Source organism: Bos indicus, chromosome 11 (genome assembly GCF_029378745.1).
Source record: "Bos indicus isolate NIAB-ARS_2022 breed Sahiwal x Tharparkar chromosome 11, NIAB-ARS_B.indTharparkar_mat_pri_1.0, whole genome shotgun sequence".
Taxonomy (NCBI): Eukaryota; Metazoa; Chordata; class Mammalia; order Artiodactyla; family Bovidae; genus Bos; species Bos indicus.
The window spans coordinates 32,180,148-32,202,666 of NC_091770.1; the positions used below are offsets into that span (position 1 = coordinate 32,180,148).

The 22,519-nt window shown below is 36.7% G+C and overlaps 1 protein-coding gene across 23 annotated transcripts in view; it reads right to left on the bottom strand.

Moving 5' to 3' along the window:
- Nucleotides 1–22,519, bottom strand: part of NRXN1 (neurexin 1) — a 1,219,761-nt gene that overhangs the window by 171,534 nt on the left and 1,025,708 nt on the right. For all 23 annotated transcript variants that reach the window (XM_070798634.1, XM_070798636.1, XM_070798622.1 and 20 more), the window contains one exon: nt 21,125–21,296. In XM_070798634.1, the coding sequence (XP_070654735.1) occupies nt 21,125–21,296 (172 nt within the window). The remainder of the gene's footprint in view (nt 1–21,124; nt 21,297–22,519) is intronic.

The window sequence follows — 22,519 nt, forward strand, 5'->3', positions numbered from 1 at the left end:
AGAGAATAAGAAAGGTGCTGTGGTTCATTAAGAGTTGAAGTAAATTATCTCATAAAACTACTATTGTTTATGTTATTTACTTTTTAAAGGAAATAAAAAAGTAAATAAAGAATATTATCACACATTATGAGCAAATACAATAGACCTTAGTGTTTGGATTTGTTTTGGTTTGGTTATACATTAAAATACTCTAGATGCAATCAATCATTAAACTTAGTTTTTCTAATAAATGGCTTTTAGGTATATTCAATATAGACAAATAACAGTCAAGTTCAAGCTATGAAACTGAAATTAAAAATACAGCAAAAAACAAACAGCTATAATCTTCGGTTTCCTATTGCAAAGGTAAGAAATTGGTAACATTATGAATGCTACATAGAAAAATATAAATTGGAAAAATCATATTTAAAAAAAAGTCTAATGTATAAAAACAAAAAATAAAATATGAAAAATAAGATTCCAAAGTGGAAAACATGAGACCTGAGAGAAAGACATTTGATTCTACTACATAGCTCTCTTCTCAGCATCCCTGTTGGCTCAGCTGGTAAAGAATCCTCCTACAATTCAGGAGACCTGAGTTGGGAATATCCCCTGGAGAAGGAAATGGCAACTTACTCCAATATTTTTGCCTGGGAAATCCCATAGATAGAGGAGCCTGGCGGGCTATAGTCCAAGGGGTCACAAGAGTCAGACATGATTTAGTGACTAAATCACCCCCACAAAACTCTTCATCCCCACAAATTCTACTCCTTCTGTAGTCCACTTTGGGGAGTCACTGAAGGATTGAGGAGCAGGAAGAGATATATATCAAAGTAATGTAAGGAAGATAAGCATCTAGGCCATATAGTGAATGGGTTAACATAAGGAATATAGTCTATAGCTGATACTCCCCTTCATGTATCACAGCCTTCTCGTGGCAAAGGGGCTTTTGTAATTCAATGAAGCTATGAGACATGCTGCATAGGGCCATCCAAGGCAGATGGGTCATAGTGAAGAGTTCTGACAAAATGTGGTCCATTGGAGGAGGAATGGCAATCCACTCCAGTCCTCTTGCCTGGAGAATCCCAGAGGCAGTATGAAAAGGCAAAAAGATATGACACTGGAAGATGAGCCCCCGAGGTTGGTCCAATACACTACTGGGGAAAAGTTGAGGGCAATTACCAGTGGCTCCAGAGAGAATGAGGTAGCTGAGCCAAAGTGGAAATGACGCTCGGTTGTGGAAATGTCTGGTGGTAAAACTAAAGTCCAGTATGACCTAAATCAAAATCCTTATACAGTGGAGGTGACAAATGGATTCAAGGGATTAGATCTTAGATTCTGGTACACAGTCATTGTTAACGCTATGATGGCTATTATTGCTTTCACAGACTGCATGGAATCATAGACCGGCAGGAATGAAATAGACTTTAAAACAGAGTCTTTTTTTTTTTTTTTACTGTTTTACTTTTACTGTTTTTTAAAACAGTAGACAGAGTGCCTGAAGAACTATGGATGGAAGTTTGTGACATTGTACACGAGGCAGTGATCAAAACCATCCCAAAGAAAAAGAAATTCAAGAAGGCAAAGTGGTTGTCTGAGTAGTCTTTATAAATAGCTGAGGAAAGAAGAGAAGTGAAAGGCAAAGGAGAAAGAGAAAGATATACCCAAATGAATGCAGAGTTCCAGAGAATCTCCTATCCAAAGAGATAAGAAAGCTTTCTTAAGTGAATACTGCAAAGGAATAGAGGAAAATAGACTGAGAAAGACTAGAGATCTCTTCAAGAAATTGGAGATATAAAGGGAACGTTTCATGCAAGGATGGGCATAATAAAGGACAGAAATGCTGAGGATCTAAAAGAGGCAAAAGAGATTAAGAAGAGGTGGCAATAATACACAAAAGAAATGCGAAAAATGTTTTAGAGACCTGGATAACCACAATGATGTGGTTGCTCACCTAGAGCCAGAAATCCTGGAGTGTGAAGTCAAGTGTGCCTTAGGAAGCTTTACTATGAGCAAAGCTAATGGAGGAAATGAAATTCCAGCTGAGCTATTTGAAATACTAAAGGAGGATGCTGTTAAAGTGCTGCATTCAATATGTTAGCAAACTTGGAAAACTCAGCAGTGGCCACAAGAATGGAAAAGGTCAATTTTCATTCTAATCCCAAAAGAGTAATGCCATAAAATGTTCAAACTACCATACAATTGTGCTCATTTCACATGCTCGTAGGGTTATGCACAAAATTTTTCAAGCTTAGCAGTACATGAACCGAGAACCTCCAGATGTACAAGCTGGGTTTTGAAGAGGCAGAGGAACCAGTGATCAAATTGCCAACATTCACTGGATCATGCAGAAAGCAAGGGAGTTCCAGAAAAAATGTCTACTTCTTCACTGACTATGCTAAAGCCTTTGAATGTGTGAATCACAACAAACTGTGAAAAAATTCTTAAAGAGATGGAAGTATCAGACCACTTTACAGGAGACAGACCTCACCTGTCTCCTGAGAAACCTGTATGTGGGTCAAGAAGCAACAGTGAGAATCGGACATGGAAGAACTGACTGGTTCCAAATTCAGAAAGGAGTATGTTAAGGGCCTATATTGTCACTCTGCTTATTTAATTTCTTTGCAGAATATATCATGCGAAATGCTGGGCCAGATGAATCACAAGCTGGAATCATGATTGCTGGGAGAAATATCAGCAACCTCAGATATGCAGATGATATCACTCTAATGACATAAAATAAAGAACTAAAGAGCTCTTGATGAGGGTGAAAGAGGGGAGTGAAAAAGCTGGCTTAAAACTCAACATTCAAAAAACTAAGATCATGGCATCCAGTCCCATCACTTCATGGCAAATGGAGAAAAAGTGAAAGTAGTGACAGATTTTATTTTCCTGGGCTCCAAAATCACTGTGGACACTGATTGCAGCTGTGAAATTAAAGACATTTGCTCTTTGGAAGGAAACCGGTGATAAACCTAGACAGTGTATTAAAAAGCAGAGACATCACTTTGCTGACACAGGTTCATATAGTTAAAGCTATGGCTTTTCTAGTCATCATGTACAGATGTGAGAGTTGGACTATAAAGAAGGCTGAGTGCCATAAGAATTAATGCTTTCAAACTGTGGTGCTAGAGAAGACTCTTGAGAGTCTCCTGGACTTCAAAGAGATCAAACCAGGTCAATCTTAAAGGAAATCAACTCTGAATCTTATTGGAAGGACTGATGCTGAAGTTGAAGCCCCAATACTTTGGTCACCTGATACAAAGAGCTGACTCATTGGAAAAGACCCTGATGCTGGGAAAGACTGAAAACAAAAGAAGAAGAGGGCAGCAGAAGATGAGATGTTTATATAGCATCATTGATTCAATGGAAATGTTGACCAAACTCCTGGAGACAGTGGAGGGCAAAGGAGCCTGGCCTACTGCAGTCCATGGTGTCACAAAGAATTGGACATGATTTAGCCACTAGACAACAATGATAGCTGATAACAGGAAAATTGTTATAAAGGTTACATAACTAAAATGATACAAGTGCAGATAGAAAAATGATGGAAACTGGGGAATCTTTGAAAGAAGAATTACTGGAAACTAGTTTCTACCATTGGATTCAGTGCTTTGATGGGACAAGTAGGGTGATTTTGATATAATAATAATGTAAACTACGTTATTAATAGCATGCTAGGAATGTCAAAGGGTAAGATGATTTGGGGAGGTACAGAGAAAGACAATGGCACCCTACTCCAGTACTCTTGCCTGGAAGAGTACTGTACTCTCCAGTACTCCCATGGATGGAGGAGCCTGGTGGGCTGCAGTCCATGCAGTCGCTAAGAGTCAGACACGACTGAGCGACTGCACTTTCACTTTTCACTTTCATGCATTGGAGAAGGAAATGGCAACCCACTCCAGTGTTCTTGCCTGGAGAATCCCAGGGACGGGGGATCCTGGTGGGCTGCCATCTCTGGGATCGCACAGAGTTGGACACGACTGAAGTGACTTAGCAGCAACTCAGTTACAGAGTAAGAATTCAACTACAATCAAGAATTTAAATTTTTGTGAAAATGAAACAGTTATGCTCATCACTACCTATCCACTCAGAATATATTAAAATTCAACAGAAATTTACAATTAGCTCCAGTTATCACTCTTGTCCAGGTGGACACTGCTAATTTCCCTTTATCATGATAGATTCAGAAATGTGTACAAATTCTCTCAAGAGCCCATGGGAACTCGAGCTGTCAATCTATGGGCTATCTCCTAAGACTAGGTCCATGTTAAACCTCCTCCCAAAAGCATCCTCTTGTTGCAGGTCAGATATCCCTGAAAAACCTACGAATTCTGGAAGAAAGTGGTTCTGATTATCCTTTTTTAATTACTCCCTCAGCTTTAGTTACTAGGATTGTAAAGTGCATGCTAAGTCGCCTCAGTTGTGTCTGACTCTTGGCAAACCTATGGACCATAGGCTGGCAGATCCCTCTGTCCATGGGATTTTCCAGGCAAGAACAGTGGAGTGGGTTGCCATGCCTTCCTCCAGGCGATCTTCCCAACCTAGGGATTGAAGCCACATCTCTTACATCTTCTGCATTGGCAGGCGGGTTCTTTACCACTAGTACCACCTGGAAAGCCAGGATTGCAATGAAGTTATAAATACCCCATCATAGAGAGCATGACCATTCGTTGTGCTGTGTTGGAATCTTTAACCACCTGTGTTCTTGGGTTCATTCTCTCTCCTGACTGGAATGGGCTTTTCACCAATACATGTCCATTCAGACTTCACTTCTCTTAAGCACTAAATGTGTATTCTCCTCTCTACTTCATATCTCCTCCAGTTCTCAAGTTTACCTTTTGTGCTATGCAATCTTGCATTTCCCATACAATTCATGCTTCCCTAACTGATTTATCTTTCCTCCCAAGTTATACTTCAAACTCTTAGAGGACAAAGACAGTATTTTTTTGTTTTTCTGTTTCCCACCAGGTTTAGCACAGCATGGGCCAACCATAAAGTGGGTCTTAATTCAGGCTCATTGATGGATCAAAGGAGGACTGGAGGCTTTTGGCCTCCATTACCTCCTTCGTGTAAAACGTTTTAAAGTAATGGATGGGTCTAAGATTTGGGTCTATTATTAGCACTTTAAATAATTTTATCCATTTTCTGATGCTTTAAAGAAAAATTCTAGTTGCTTACCTTTTATCAATGCTTTCTAATTCAGCATGAAATAAATATTTGATAAAAGTATCTTTAGGCAGAGTAAAAAACTATTTTGAATAAAAAATAAACATAATTTATGACACATGAAATGATTAAGCAAAAGAGGATATTCAGCATAAGATTTATGAGTGACTGAGAATGTGTTGATATTTTAAAATACTTGGAGTAGGAAAAGCTGTAATAATTTCAAATCTGGTTGAAATTATTTTAACTATAATTATTTATTTTGAATTGTTATTTATGTAATAATATTTTATTAATTTAATATATTCAGCTTCCCCACTTGAACAGGAATAAACCCATCCACCTAGTATAATGACTAAGATTAATTCTAGTTTCTTCAGGTAAGAGACAAGCAATAGTCTCAGTTCTACCTGGCAGCTTATAAGCAAAGTGACAAATGTTCTGGATTGCCCAGGGCAGTGTTGGTATGTGCCTGTTAAATAGGAGTAACTATTAATAGTGTTTCTTTTCTCTCTCAGAATTGTGCTTCTTTGAATGTTTGCTGCTGCTGCTGCTAAGTCGCTTCAGTCGTGTCCGAATCTGTGTGACCCCATAGACGGCAGCCCACCAGGCTCCCCAATCCCTGGGATTCTCCAGGCAAGAACACTGGAGTGGGTTGCCATTTCCTTCTCCAATGCATGAAAGTGAAAAGCGAAAGTTAAGTCACTCAGTCGTGTACAACTCTTCACGACCCCATGGACTCCTCCTCCGTCCACGGGATTTTCCAGGCAAGAGTATTGGAGTGGGGTGCCATTGCCTTATGTTAATGGTCTCCTAATTATAAGGCACTGTTGAGGAGAATTGAAAATGGAGACTCTCCTGATGGTTACAGACCAGACAAAAGGTTTGACAAGTTGAAGGTGCTTGGTACAGAGGAAAAGACAGCTCAGTCATTAGGGGACATCCCCTGTGTCAGGACACATGGCTTGCTGACCCATGCACAAACTGGATTCCAGCTTCCAACTTCCCCTCTGATGGGATATTGGTGAGTGCCTATAGTTAACTCAGAACTTCCCTGGTAGCTCAGATGGCAAAGAGTCTACCTGCAATGCAGTAGACCTGGGTTCGATCCCTAGATCAGGAAGATCCTCTGGAGAAGGAAATGGCAACCCACTCCAGCATTCTTGCCTGGGAAATCCCATGGACAGAGGAGCCTTAGGGCCACAGTCAATGGGGTTGCAAAGAGTCAGACATGACTTAGTGATTAAACAACAACATAGGTAACTTAAAAATAGTTAAAATTGCAAAACTATAGGCAGTGGCCTGTCCATCATTAGCGTGGGTTCCCTAACGCTCACTTCTTACACTTCAAAGAATTCACCAACACCTGATCCACATTCCTGTCCTCCGTGAAATCTTACTTGAGTACCACACAACACTCCTTTCCTTAAATTAAACCAGAAAATGTTTTCTATGTTACTTATTTACCTTGAGTCCTGCCCTTCCTTAGTGATGTCTTTGTGGTGTTTTGGCTTATGGTGGGTTTGGAGGGCACCAGGGATGGGGTGGGTAATGACATGCCTGAGGTTTCTGGAAAGACTCATCTCCATATATGTGAGTCATGTCTGGCAGCAAAGACAGGACAAGTTTTTCCCGGAAGAAAATACACTTTAACATGGGGATGTTAGTACCTATTGCAGTTATAGAATTGCAAAATGAAACTACTCTGATTAATGACAGCGAGGCTAACATTTTTTGAGTACTTACTACTCACCAGGATTTTTACTAACAACTAAGTATTTTGAAGCTAATAACTCCTTGAAAATTCAAACAGCCCTATGAGGTAAGTACTATCATTAACCTGTTTTACAGATCAAAAAACTGAAGTACAAAAAGAGGTTAGAGAATTGAGCAAGAAGTCAAGGATCTACAAAGAGCTGCAACTAAGATTTGAACCCAGATAGTCTACTCCTGAATCTTAGGTCTTAAGCCACCTTTAATCTTGTGGTGAGTCTACAGTGTAAGTCTAAAGCTTGGTCATTTGATGTGTAGTCCATATTTTCTATCACAATTTTAGGGTTTAAAAGGAGTATACAAGTTGGATTCGGCACTCATTTCTGCATTGAGATAAACAATAACCAAGAAAAAAAAGGACACAATTGCAAGGGACAAATTCCAAGGGACACTTGAATGTCCTTTCAAGATCTGGGCAGAAGAAAGAGTAACCATTGGTATTAGGACCTCAGCACAACAAAGGTGCAATCTCGTGGGAACCGAGAATAATTTTTCTTCTTACCAGGAGTAAGATTAAATAGTGTAGACAACACTACACAGTACTTCAGAGCCCTGGACTGAGTGTTAGGATTTGTGGCCTTGGCAAGTAATCTAATTTCTCTGTGTTTACTTCTCTATCCAAAGGAGAAACTAAAAGCTGCCTTATAAGATTTTATGTTAATGAGAAAATGTATGTAGAAAAACCACCAGAGAGCCAGTAAGGAGAGTCCAGCATAGAATGCCTAACTCACTGTTGCAGATTATAGATCCTATCAAGGCAGGAACTGAAATGAGCCCTTTGAATGTCTGGGATTTGGGGTAAGTTCTCTTTACCTCTTTACCCCAATCCTTGAGCAACAATAATTTCCTTGTTGAGTCAATGTAATGGATTCAATCTTTTGTGTGAACTTCACTTCCATCAAGCACAAGCCTCATTTAATTATCTCCAGGTCTGCTTCCTACTGGGGTTGCCACCATATTGTCCCTCTTTTGCAGAAAGCAAACCTTTGCATTTTAAAAAGCTTCTATTTATTTCTCCAACTAGAAAATACACCTTCATCCAACTTCTCTGCCAAACTGAACAATAAAAATAATAAATGAGAGAACTGAAGACTCCATGTGGACTTTTAAAATGTTTCAGGAAAGGTGACCCTGAAAAATTACTATGGCATGTTATCAATTAGTTCACACTGTGTAGAAAAATGAAGCTAAATGTTCCTCTATTCTGTCCAGTTTTATATCTCATAAATCTAGCTAAAATGCTTCATTGGAAATACATGTGGTAATATCTAGACAGACTTACGTTAGGTATATTCACTTTTTGGGGTCTCAGTGGACATTTTAAATGTTCAGGCCACCAGTACAGATAATATGCTCAAGATGACAAATTATTTCAATAATACTTAATATGAGGAAAGTTAGTCTCATACTTGCAGGATGGGGATAGGAACTTCAGATTCTTTCTAATGCTGTAAAACTCATAAGGCTAAAACAAAACAGACTTTTAAATGCTTAAGATGAAAGTCTTTCTTTGAGAAATGTTCAACCCATGAGACTAAATCTGACACAAAATATTCATCATCATAATTTAAATTTTAATATATGGCCTATTTAGAAGCTTCATACTTCAAAAGCTTTTCACATTTATTATGTCACTCCATCTTAATTAAGAACTAAAATATTAGGCTAGGTTACACCTTTGGATTGTTATAGAAATTAGGCTTATACTCCTTAGAAATAACTGTATTTTCCTAATAACCATATAAACATGTTAATGTACAATTTAGTCACAATAATTACATCTGACTTACCAGTTTTACAAAGGCAAGAAGTTTTGTGGCTTAAAATCTTTTTTTTTTCTGGAGTACTGTTATACAGAATTGAGTAAAATATACTTTTAAATTAAAATCTAAAGTTTTTTTTTTTAAAATGTTAAATAAAAGTTGTAAAAGATAGTAATGAGAATTCTATATAATTTGCATCCAGCTTAACCTACTACTAGTATCTTAACCATTACATCATTATCAGAACTAAGAAATTGACATTGTTAGTATGCTATTAACTAAAGACTTTACTTGGTTTTACTAGCTTTTAACTAATGTCATTTTTGTGTTCCAGGATCCAATCCAGATTCCCACACTGTATTTGTCATGATTAGACTGAGGTCACAAATTTTTGTTGAGAATACAAAGATTAACAGAGAAATGATGTGCGTTTCTCAGTGTATTATATCAGGAGGTGCATGAGGTCATGTTTCTTATTAATTGTGATATGTTTAGTTAAGGTGGTCCATTGGATTTCTCTGTGGAAAGTTTCTCTCTTCCCCGTGCAAGATAAACATTTATTTATTTACTTTAATTAATTTTAGTTGGAGGATTATTAAAATATTATGATTGTTTTTGCCATACATCAACATGAACCAGCCACAGGTATACATGCGTCCCCCCATCCTGAACCCCCCTTCCCCCTTCCTCCCCAATGTATCCCTCTGAGTTGTCCCAGAGCACTGGCTTTGAGTGCCCTACTTCGTGCATTGAACTTGCACTGGTCATCTATTCTACATATGGTAATGTACATGTTTTAATGCTATTCTCTCAGATCATCTCACCCTCGCCTTCTTCCACTGAGTCCAAAAGTCTTTTCTTCACATCTGAGGAGACACATTTAGACTATATATAAATTACTAGTCTCTACTCAAACTTTGATCCAGTAATTTAGCATCTATGTGAGTATCTTGCCTTCAACAATTATTACTTTGAACCTCTAATGCTGAATTTCTACTGCCATCATTCTTCTACATTTGGTTATTGGAATTCTTCCATAACAGTGTCCCTGCTTCCTTACATATCTATCTATCTATTCCATTACTTAATATCAGTACATGCTCACAGATATTTATTTCACTATTTGGGTTAAAACTCAATATTGTACTTATTTTGTTGCTCAAGTAGCTCCAGTTCTGACAAGTAGGAGCTCTTCCAGGTTGGTTCCTGTGTCTTTCTGTTGTGCCTTTATATCAGGGGTCAATCAACTATGGCCTACATGTCAAATGTGTCCCTTTATCAATTTTTTTTAAAATTTTATTTTATTTTTAAACTTTACAAAATTGTATTAGTTTTGCCAAATATCGAAATGGATCTGCCACAGGTATACATGTGTTCCCCATCCTGAACCCTCCTCCCTCCTCCCTCCCCATATCATCCCTCTGGGTCGTCCCAGTGCACCAGCCCCAAGCACCCAGTATCATGCATCGAACCTGGACTGGCAACTCGTTTCATACATGATATTATACATGTTTCAATGCCATTCTCCCAAATCTTCCCACCCTCTCCCTCTCCAACACAGTCCATAAGACTGTTCCATACATCAGTGTTTCTTTTGCTGTCTTGTACACAGGGTTATTGTTACCATCTTTCTAAATTCCATATATATGCGTTAGTATACTGTATTGGTGTTTTTCTTTTTGGCTTACTTCACTCTGTATAATAGGCTCCAGTTTCATGATTTATTGGAACTTAGCCATGTGTGTGTGTTAGTCGCTCAGCAGTGTCTGACTCTTTGCGACCCTGTGGACCATAGCCCACCAGGCTCCTTTGTCCATGAGATTCTCCAGGCAATAATACTGGAGTGGGTTGCCATTTCCTTCTCCAGAACTTAGCCATACCCATTATTTATTTATTATCTATTGAAGCTACTGACCTACAGTGGTGGAATTTAGTAATTGTAACAAAGATTACATGCTACAAATCTGACAGTATTTACCATCTGGCTTTTTATAGTAAAAGTTTGCCAATACTTGCCCTAAAGTTTTTTTAAAATTATGAACTTTGGACAGTGTCCAAAATACATTTGTTTGTCACATTTGAGGTAGTTCATACATAATATAGAACCCTGAATACATATTTTTCTAACTTGGTTATAACATTCTTTATGTTAAGAATTTACTCTTCATGAAAAGGAAGGAGTGTGTTGTCAGAGTTCTCTTGGAATGAGTTCAGTACATATATAAGAGAATAAACTATCAAGGTTAAGAATGTGATGGGGACAAAAAGGTAAAAAATTACTAGTGATGGGAGAAAACTAGTTAATCTATCTTTCTCCATGAGTTCTTAAGTTTTCTCTACACATGCAAAGGTGTAAGGTATGTACGTAAAGCTAATAAAGCCCTTATCCTCATAATAATAAAAAGTAATATTTTCCAAAGGTGTCTGATTAATACTCATTGTTGTCTTGACTACATTGGACACTTATTTCATCATCATACTTAACAGTCTTCAGATGTTTTATCAATAGATCTATCTGAATGAGACCTTCAAATCGTGCATATTGATTTTAAGCATATTATGCAATATGCCGATGCCTGAATTATATCAAACAGTGTATCAGTGGTCAAATCCATTTATTGGAAGGATTATGACATTCTTGTAATCATACTTGTGAAATCAGTTTTTCTAAATTGGAAGTACAAAAGTTGGGTTTGTTCTATTAAAGAAAAAGCATTTTATCTAAACTAGCAGAGGTTATAACCAGGGCAACATCAGTGGTGAGAAGGTTATTACGATTAGAAGATTTTTTTTAAAAAAGGGCAGTTACATTTCATAGAAAGCTTGCTGCATTTGGGTAGCAGGAGGTTCTGCCTCATATGTCCATTAAGTAGACTATATTTCTTTCCTCTAAAATGTCAATATCCTTAAGCTCGTTCTAAGCAGAGGTTCTGCAACTAGGTTAATGGGCCATAAGGATGTTGAGGCACAACTTCTAAAAATCATATGCATAACTCTGTGTACATGCAGATGTATGTATATTTTTCTAAAGGTAAGATATCCTATTTATCACATTCTTATACAGGCAGAGATTCAAAGGACATTAAGAAAAATTAACCTCAATTAGTCTAAAACTGAAGATAGTTACCTAACTTTTGTCCTCCATGTAGGACTTGGACACCCGTGTATGAGATTTTTTACCTTTATGCTACTCTGCTACCTCTTGAACCAACTGCCATTGATGACTAGAAAAAAAGTGACATTTAATTCCAACTAATTCCTGAGCTACTAAGAGAAGACACGTAGGTAGATGGCAGACAAAGGGAAATACTAGGAAAAGTACAAGTCTTACTCATAAGTGGTATTCAAATGCTGACATTAAGAATTGAGAGAAAAAAAAAACATATAGCAGAATATTAAAAAAAAAGTTTAATCTTACACTAAAATACTACTTGTTATCTGTATTTATCATAAGAATATATAAATATTACTGGGCAATTTGATAAAACCTCTTGATACAATGAGGGGTCAGAGTGCTGGAGAAAAAATTAAGAGACTCATTGTGAAGTTGAGAAGATGGCTGTTCTTCCATTAAACTCAGGTAATTATAAACTGTTAAAATAAAGATACTTTTGGACAATAATCAAATTACAAAAGCACTGTCACAAAACCATAAATCTCCTCAAAATCAACCAATCACTTGCAAAAACTGAAGTTTCCTGAAAGCCCAATATCTTTTCAAATGTAATTTCTCTGACTTTCAGCCTTTACCTATTTTTTAAAACTTATTTCCATCTCAGGTCTTAAAAACTAAATTTTCATTTGTAGCAGTAACTATTTTTTGTTTGTTTCTGACATAAGTAATTAATTGTTTGTAACCAATAGGTAGATTCATTCACATGATCCATACCTTTGAAGAAAAGCTCTTGAACCCAATTCCTTAGTCAACATTTTTGGTTACATTTACTTAAAGTTTATAACAATGCCATTCTCTGTTTAACCCAGGTATTTTCCAGGAGTGGAATCAACACGTTCCTTTATTATGATAAAAATGTAAGCTTATCATAATAAAAAGATATTAATTAATAATTAATGATCATTAACCAAAATGTACTTTGGAAATAATGGGGAACAAGAAGATACAGGGAGAATCTTCTGGAAATCATAAAGGAGTGCTGTCATTCATATTATAAGATAAATTTATATTATCTATGCTTGCCAGCTTGTATAATTTAATTGACACTAAACCCCACCAAACCATGAAAGAACCTTTTTCTTTCTTTTGTCAGAAAATTAAAAATCCTAATATGGTTGGGTTATTATAACTGTAAGAAATCTTTCATATTACAAAAGAAAAAAATGCAGATCACTGAGAATATATAATAAAAAGTGAGAAGTCAGTATATATCATTTCTTTCTATCTCCTTGGATACAATTTCTTTGAAGCTAAGTATTTTCGGCAGATGTGCTTAATATACTGCTCAATAAAAAGTTCATTATGCTTGATCATTAAGAAAAGCCCCCAAAGCCTCAGAAAAACTAAATACCACGAAAGAAGATAATTAACAAAGGAAAAGTCAGAGTTTTAGTCACTAATTCTACCTAATACTGCTATAGTATTTGAAATTTCAGATTTCCCATAGTATATAAGCTTTCCTTTGGAAAATTTGGATGAGTGAACAGTTAACTATATCAAATAGAAAGCCAAATATTTATATATTCACATAAATATTTATCCATGCACATCTGCACATTTTGGCTAAAAACCATGAGCACAAGACAATATTTAACATTGAAGTTGAATGAGGAAATGGGATTTATTCAACAATTATTTATTAAGTATAATTTATTATGTAAGTACCATACATCTGGATAATTCAACAGTGGTCACAGGACTGGAAAAGGTCAGTTTTCATTCCAATCCCAAAGATAGGCAATGCCAAAGACTGCTCAAACTACCACACAATTTCACTCATCTTACATACTAGCAAAATAATGTTCAAAATTCTCCAAGCCAGGCTTTAGCAGTACATGGACCATGAACTTCCAGATGTTCAAGCTGGATTTAGAAAAGGCAGAGGAACCAAGGATCAAATTGCTAACATCCACTGGATCATCGAAAAAGCAAGAGAGTTCCAGAAATACATCTACTTTTGCTTTATTGACTATGCCAAAGCCCTTGACTGTGTGGATCACAATAAACTGGAAAATTCTGAAAGAGATGGGAATACCAGACCACCTGACCTGCCTCTTGAGAAATCTGTATGCAGGTCAGGAAGCAACAGTTAGAACTGGACATGGAACAACAGACTGGTTCCAAATCGGGAAAGGAGTATATCAGGGCTGTATATTGTCACCCTGCTTATTTAACTGATATGCAGAGTACATCATGCGAAATGCTGGGCTAGATGAAGCACAAGCTGGAATCAAGATTGCCCGGAGAAATATCAATAACCTCAGATATGCATATGACACCACCCTAGTGGCAGAAAGAAGAGGAACTAAAAAGCCTCTTGATGAAAGTGAAAGAGGAGAGTGAAAAAGTTGGCTTAAAACTCAACTTTCAGAAAACTAAGATCATGGCATCAGGTCCCATCTCTTCATAGCAAATAGATGGGGAAACAGTGGAAAGAGTGAGAGATTTTATTTTGGGGGGCTCCAAAATCACTGCAGACAGTGACTGCAGCCATGTAATTTCATGGCTGTTCCTTGGAAGAAAAGCTATGATGAACCTAGACAGCATATTAAATAGCAGAGACATCACTTTACCAACAAAGGTCCATCTAGTGAAACCTATGGTTTTTCAAGTAGTCATGTATGCATGTGAGAGTTGGACTACAAAGAAAGCTGAATACTAACGAATTGATGCTTTTGAAGTGTGGTGTTGGAGAAGACTCTTGAGCGTCCCTTGGTCTACAAGGACATCCAACCAGTCAATCCTAAAGGAAATCAGTCCTGAATATCCACTGGAAGAACTGATGCTGAAGCTGAAACTCCAATACTTTGGCCACCTGATGCAAAGAACTGACTCATTGGAAAAGACCCTGATGCTGGGAAAGATTGAATGTGGGAGCAGAAGGGGATGAGAGAATGGATGGCATCACCAGCGTGATGGACATGAGTTTGAGTAGGCCCTGGGAGTTGGTGATGGACAGGAAAGCCTGGCCTGCTACAGTCCATGGGGTCTCAAAGAGTAGAACACGACTGAGCAACTGAACTGAACTGACCACGCTATGTGCCAGGTCATCGACTGGAGTCGGTTCAGGTTGGTAATTTATTTAAAGAATGACTCAAATCTTCTGCGTGGTTTATCATTTACCATAAGTGCGTTAGATTTTCACTCTTCACTTTGTAGGAGGGAAACAAAACTCAGTCATACCTTTCCTGTATCTCTACATTTAACCAAGAGGAGCAAGTTTTTCATTAGGATACAGTTTTTCTCCTTAATAATCCTGAAGAATTCTAATACCTGAATCCTCTAATGAACCACTTCTCTTCTAGTACCTGAAATTAAGTTTCAAGTGATGTTGCTGAGAAATATATATAAATTAGTAAATATATAAAGTTTGAAAGTATGTCAACCTAAAGGTTGAGTGTTGTAGGAACAGTAAAATATTATGATTCATAAATGGTTTACTTAATTTGCTAATAAAGTTTTTAAAGTAAGGTTAAAATTTAATCAGTGCCTACTAATGAGTTATTCAAAAATTTAGTGATGAAAACTATGACTTTGTAAGAAAATTATTTTTATTCCATGTGTTACTATTTTTTAATACTCATAAGATTGTATGTATGTGTGTCTTTGTGGGTCAACAGAAGTAGTATGACTGACCATGTAAGTCACAATATTTAGTTATGAAGAATGTACCTTGCTGTGTTGAGGATACATCTAATGATGTCTCTTCATTTTGGTTTCTCTCTCCCAGATAGTATAAAGTGCAGAGTTAGTGGACAAGTTTCACGTGTAGTTTTGGCTCTGTTACAAACTAGCATAGTGATACTGATCAAATCCATTAACCTCTCCAAGGTTCCATTTTATTGTCTAAAAATGAAGAAGCTGGAAGAGAAGATTTTTGAAGTTCCTTCCCCTTTCAAGTGCTATGATCATAAATGAGAGATTTTTCTGAATTGTATCACACAGACTAAATTTTCAGTTTAAAAAATAAAAATATAAAAACACTCAAAGAAATGAACATTTTAGTACCAAATAGGAGAAGGCAATGGCACCCCACTCCAGTATCCTTGCCTGGAAAATCCCATGGATGGAGGAGCCTGGTAGGCTGCAGTTGATGGGGTCGCTGAGGGTCATACACAACTGAGCAACTTTACTTTCACTTTTCACTTTCATGCATTGGAGAAGGAAATGGCAACCCACTCCAGTGTTCTTGCCTGGAGAATCCCAGGGACGGGGGAGCCTGGTGGGCTGCCATCTCTGGGGTCGCACAGAGTTGGACACGACTGAAGTGACTTAGCAGCAGCAGCAGGAAACTTCAAAGGATGGAATGGCTTAAATACCTAACCAATAAATAATCATGACTTGAACTAAAAATCAATTAATTAATCTAAATTAAGTTTGAGGGATTTAAAGGGAAATCATCAATATGACCTTTCTTGAGCTCTGAAATATTTTACAAGCCTTTGAAGATGAAAAGAAAGCCAAGAGATAGAGATAATATCCATAAGACCTTTGAGCCAAATTAAATGATCATGTAGACAACATTGACACCCACTCCTTAAAGTCTCCCCTTGAATTATTCCTCTTTCTTTTCACTCTTCCATCCCTAAACTATGCTTTATTTTTACACTGCTCCAGACTGCCACTTTTTCTGTATTTAAACTCTAATAGCAACTAAACCCTGAACTCCTAACTTTGAGGCTAATCCCTTTTATTTGACATCTGTAGATTTTCAGAGACTAAGTAAACCAGAACTATGTCTTCTCTACTCATTCCTAACACAGGTTTTCATTTCATTGTCACCTAGTGCATTCTGGTGGTCACACAGCAGCATCAGAACATTGAATAATCCATGGTTAAATTAAAAGAGAAAGAGAGACAGAGACAGGAACTGAAAAGTAGAACTGACTCTCCTTTTACTTGGCTGTTCATGAGGTCTTCTAATGTATTCTGTGTTCAACCTCTTTGTTTTCTCACGCCCTCACATCTTATTTTAGGTCTTATCTTTTGACACCTGGGCTTTTTAAAAGCTTTCTAATTATTTTGTCACTATCTGTTCCTGCTAATCCCATTAAAATGAATGCATGTCACCCTCTAAGTAAAAATCTAGCCTTTAAAGACCCAAATCAAATTTCCTATATTTTTTGTAGCCTTAACTAGACCACTCTCTAAAATGGCTCTTCTTCCCTGAAACTATTTTATCTTGTTTCTTAGCATGTCTTATTCAAAAATTAGCTAAATATGATATGATAAAACTTGTATTTTCTCATATAATACATTAATCTTGAACATTTTTATGTATCTCTGTAACCAGATGCTAAGTCTAGAAACTTCTTATAATATAGTACATGTTTGTCGATTTGATGTATTAACTTGGACAGGAATAAAATGGATATTTGACTTTGTATAGAATAAATAACATCTTTTTGGCACACTGTGGTAGAAAAATGAACCCCAAGTTGAACCTCAAAGGTAATTGTGAATTATATGGATTAATCTTTAGTGTGGGCAAGTAAAATTATGTTAGGGTTTGTGGATTAACATCATGAGAGGAGGAAGTCTATTTTGGTTGAGAGAGAAAATTTTACTAACTGCAATTAGGAACAAATCAGGGATTAATGATGCATTATATTCTAGAGCTTTAACTGATAAGCACCAAGAAATGACTTTTTCAACTTTAAATGGTTTGCAAAATATTATTTCTATACTTTTCTCCATGCACAGAGCATAATGAAAACTGGGTCTACTATTCAGAAAATTCAATATTTATTCTAACGTGAATTGTTGAGTTATGAGAATATTTCATGCACTCCAAAAGAGCATAAAATCTACCTCTGCTAATTAGTTTCTCTATGAAAGCCTTCCAGACAATTATAGGCTAACGGCACTGGTCAATGCTTTAGATGCTTTTCATTAAAGATATAGTGTCCCTACCAGATGAATTGCTTCATATAAAAGCACTTACCACAAAGCACTATAATGGAAGGTTAAGTGGTATACTTAATTACTAATTTCAACCCCATTACCTATATTTTGCAGTACAGGCACTTAAAAAGGAACCAAATATAGTCAATTGGTTCCCACTTTTCTGATTACAGGATTTAGTGGTAAAAGCATTGGTCCAGCTGTTTTTCTAATGAATAATAATCAAAAAGCTTTTAAAATAAAAATGCTCATACTACAAACCAATATAAAAGAGATATACTAAACACTTCTATTGAATTTATATATAGGATCACTTTGTTCTAGGTGACACGGATTTAGAAATCTGTATTGGGTCTTCATGACACTGTTGCCAATGAAGCTACGAGAGAAAAGGTATTTGAAATTGTCATGGCTTACTTCCTATCTCAATATCATGCTGAAATGCAGGCAAAGCAGGTGATTAATAAAATGCTTGATGACAACCATGGTGACTCCCCTGAGTTCTTTACATGCTGTTCATTAACTTTTTATATGTATATATCAAAATTCCTCACAACTGCTCTAATTTCCTTGAGGGCAGATTCAGTGTTTACCTTTGCTTCTATCCTTCAGAATAACTGCAACTTTGCTCACCTTTGATTTATTAATTATATCTAAAACAAATTTTGCTGGAAGGACTCTTAGAATCTTTGACTAAATATAAAGATGAAACCGAAATTGAGTATTTCTAGAGATTTGCTTTTTAATTATCATGATTTTGCCAGCTTCTGACTTTTAAATATATTTTATATTGAGAAAACATTTAATTGGTACATTATATGTATAAAAATATGTCTAGAACAAATACAAATATTTGTTAACTTTTCATTATAGTGCTTTGTGGTAAGTGCATTTATATGTTTTATAAGTTAATTAATACTGCTCCAGTCTCAGCTACTAGTATTCAAATTGGACATTAGCAGGCCACAAAACGGATTCGTTGGAAAAGACCCTGATGCTGGGAAAGATTGAAGGCAGGAGGAGAAGAGGATGACAGAGGATGAGATGGCTGGATGGTGTCACTGACTCAATGGACATGAGTTTGAGCAAGCCCTGGGAGTTGGTGATGGACAGGGAGGCCTGGTGTGCTACAGTCCATGGGGTCGCAGAGAGTCAGACACGACTGAGTGACTGAACTGACTGATGCCACAAAAAGACAGAGGCCACCCCTTTTCGGACTGTGCCTAGAATATAGTATCTGGTATCCACACAATTAAAGTGCTGATAATCAGATAAAATATTTTAAAATAATGAGGTATAGAAGTTTTTAAAAACAAAATATTTATCTAAATGCATTCTTAGTACATCAGAAAACTAGGTTCTGTTTATGTATGCTTGGGAAATGCATACTGTATTTCTCTTTTAGAGATTCAGTGTGGTATTAATATAAAGTCCAAGTGTAGATATTTTTAACTTAGTTTAACCCAGAAGTTCCCAAACTAATTTGAGGGTGGGGCTTCCTTTCTCCTGCCATAGGTCACCATTAACATTCTCTAGAGCAGGGTTCTTAAAGACACTGGCTTGGAAAGTGTAACAAGAGTGAAAAGTTAATGAACTAAGATAATTTTAATGAGCTAACTGGTGAAACCAAGTTAAGTTTCAAGAGGCAACTGCAGCACTCTAATATAAGAGTAACAGGATTTGTCCTTTTACAAGTTCGGGTCCACTGTTCACAGAGGACCACATCCCACGGGCAGAGTCTAGACCTTACCCTACTTTATGTCTTCAGTGGTATCCAGCACAATGATTTCCTCTCAGTAAATAGGTATTGATTAATCTGGATTTTAGATTAAAATCCAGTTGACTCCTGTCATTTCACTAAGGCTGCAGTTATTATAAAAATTACATTTCTATTAGAATTCAGTAAATGTGATAAGGGTTAGCAGGGGCTATATAACACTGCATTCACATTTAAGTTACTTTGCTTCCAGATCTTCCATTCCTTCATCTTATCATAGTTGGCAACAGAAGGTGTGCATTCTCATAATTGTAGTCTTAAGACCTGGATGATTCGAATGACATCAATTCAGGAAATATCTATTGTATCTATTAATTGACAGTATTTTAAAAGGCACTGGGTGTATTATTAATGTGCTTGCCTATGAATTCTGTATTTTCAGAAGAAGACAGTATTTATTACATTAAATTCAGTATATATTTGTAAAGCACCAGATTTACAGAATAGGTTTGAAGTGCAGCTTAAATATGTAGATGTTATAAATTATAAAAGGTCCCAGAGGGCATCACAGATATTTCATTTCATAATTATGTGTAACTAGTAAGGAAAAAGGTTTTTATTTTGTAAGTTAGTTACTTCCTTGAATTACTTCTTGCAAGAAACAAATACTGTAATAGAGAAATTTCTATATAAGTTTTGGTAATCATTTTATTGTGCCAAATGAAATTTTCTTTTTTTAATCTTTCTCTCTACCATGCTATAAATCTGCTGCTGTATATAAAAGAGTTGTTTCCAAAAGGGGTGCGCAGAAAAATGAGACAATGTTTCTAGTAGTCTATTTTGCACTAAAATATGGAGAGGATAATAATTAGAGCAAAATACCTTTGTGCTTTAATTTGAATTTTACTTTAAAATGGCATTTTAAAAATTGAGAGTATATGCAATCACAAGAAACTGGTTTAATTTCTAATGTACTGTCTGTTTCAGTAATAGTACTGACAAAACTCATGAATGATGAAGAAAGATAATTTTTATTTTATAGACTTGAAATGACTAATCCTAGTGTCACAGAATCTGTGTAAAACCCCATGGTTTAGGACAGTGAAAACAAACGTCATTTACTTACATGTTCTCATAACTGCTTATCTATGGTACTAGACAGAGTTCCTTTACTATTTTTGTTTGTCCCTGCCGGCAGCTTTCATGGGTTTCAGCTATGTACCACCATCAAAGGAACTGCATCATCCTATTTTCTTTCAGAGAAAAGTGGTATAATATTCCCTGTCTTAGTTTTGAATTTTAACTTTGTTACTTTTGACAAAGCCTTTCCTTTGTTCAAATGCAAGGATCCAGTAAAAAGAGCTTTGACATGTTGTGCCTTTTATGTGTGCATTTTTCTGGTTTCACTGATGTCCGGAATTTTGCAAACTATAACGTGTGCCTTCAAGTTCTCCTATATAATGCCATTTGTACACTGTATCAAGAACAGTTTAGGATAGCATTACATTCACATGACTCTAACGTCCAATAAATACTTGATGGTTTCTCAGAAAACCCACAATGGGGTGAAACGGACGCAAAACAATGCTTTGTTTTCGTTTGTTTTTCATAAAATCTTCCCCCGATACACATTCACTGGCTTACCTGCAGGGTAGCGCTCAATCACCGGCCAGCTGTCCACCTGCAACGTGGCATTGCCACCACTTCTCGTGAAGCGGACTACGTGGTATTTCCCATCGTTAATGATTGCATTGGACTCTTCGATGGCGATGTCATCCGTCCCAACATTAAATTTAACTCCAATTTTTCCTTGATGCTGGAAGAGAGCAGAGGAGTAAAAAGAGTTGAGTGAAGTTGTGCTGATTCATCAGTATTTAGTAAGGATTACATTCAGGGTATTGCTCAAAAATATGGTTCAGAACAACAGTTGCTCTCCTTCTATTTTATTTCTTAAAATTTGTGCTACATTCTTGACATCTGGGTAAATCTGAAGCATCTCTCTCACGGATAATTAATATTTCAAAAGACACGCTTTCAAGAGAATTGAGCCGCCTTCTTCCCAGGGGTTGCCACAGACAAGGTGCACAGCTGCCTGTGTGAAACGATATACTTTCATGTTCTTTAACATAGTTCCTTTAATCCATGCCTTCCATTTCACAAGAAAAATGAGGCTTGAAATTCTCCCTTTTAATAACTGGTGAAATCAGAGCAGTAAAGTCTATTTCTGAATACAACGTGGACAAAGGCTCACAATATAGAAAATCATTCTCTAGAGTATGAACACACAGGCATTTAGTGAGTGCAATCATTATTCACACACAGAAGATCCTCCTATGCTAAGACTCTGAAATTTACTCAAATTATTTTACAGATGATGAAATGATGACGCAGGAAGGTGCAATGACTTGTTCAAGGTCGTATAATAAAAAGGAGGGATGCTAGAGTTAGAATTCAGTTCCCTCGTTCTTAGTGTATATCTAAGCTAAGATGAAGTTAAGATATGGCTATCTAAAATTAACTCTCTAAATTATGTGAAGCAACATTACAGATTATTCTCAGTGCAAAGTTTGTGGCTGTTAACTTTATACTTTCATTATACAAAGCACCAAAGAGAAACATGTGCTTATGCCCTCTGCCTTTGAGAAGCCTTCTCTAACAGCAGGGCTGTCAACTCTGGCATGAGTTCAGTTATTTTTAAAGCCTGTGGACTTGCCCTTAATCAGCAGCAGAGAACACTTGCACTGCAGGCCCTTGTCAGAGTACATAACCTCAAATTGTCGGCAGCTCACCTTTCGTCAAACCTCAGTTGAGAGGAACAACATAGGGGGAAGGGGATGTAAAGGACACACAGCCCATCCATTCCTGCAGAAATTTAAAACCAGGACATCGGAAACCTGAAGATTTGGACCACATCCTCTTGACCTCTTGCTGGATTCTCATCACTGAACTAAGCAGCAAGAGTATGACATCAGCTTACACTGAGAGTTATTGTACTAATTGAAAAAAAATCTTGTATAACACTACATTAATTGAAGGGAA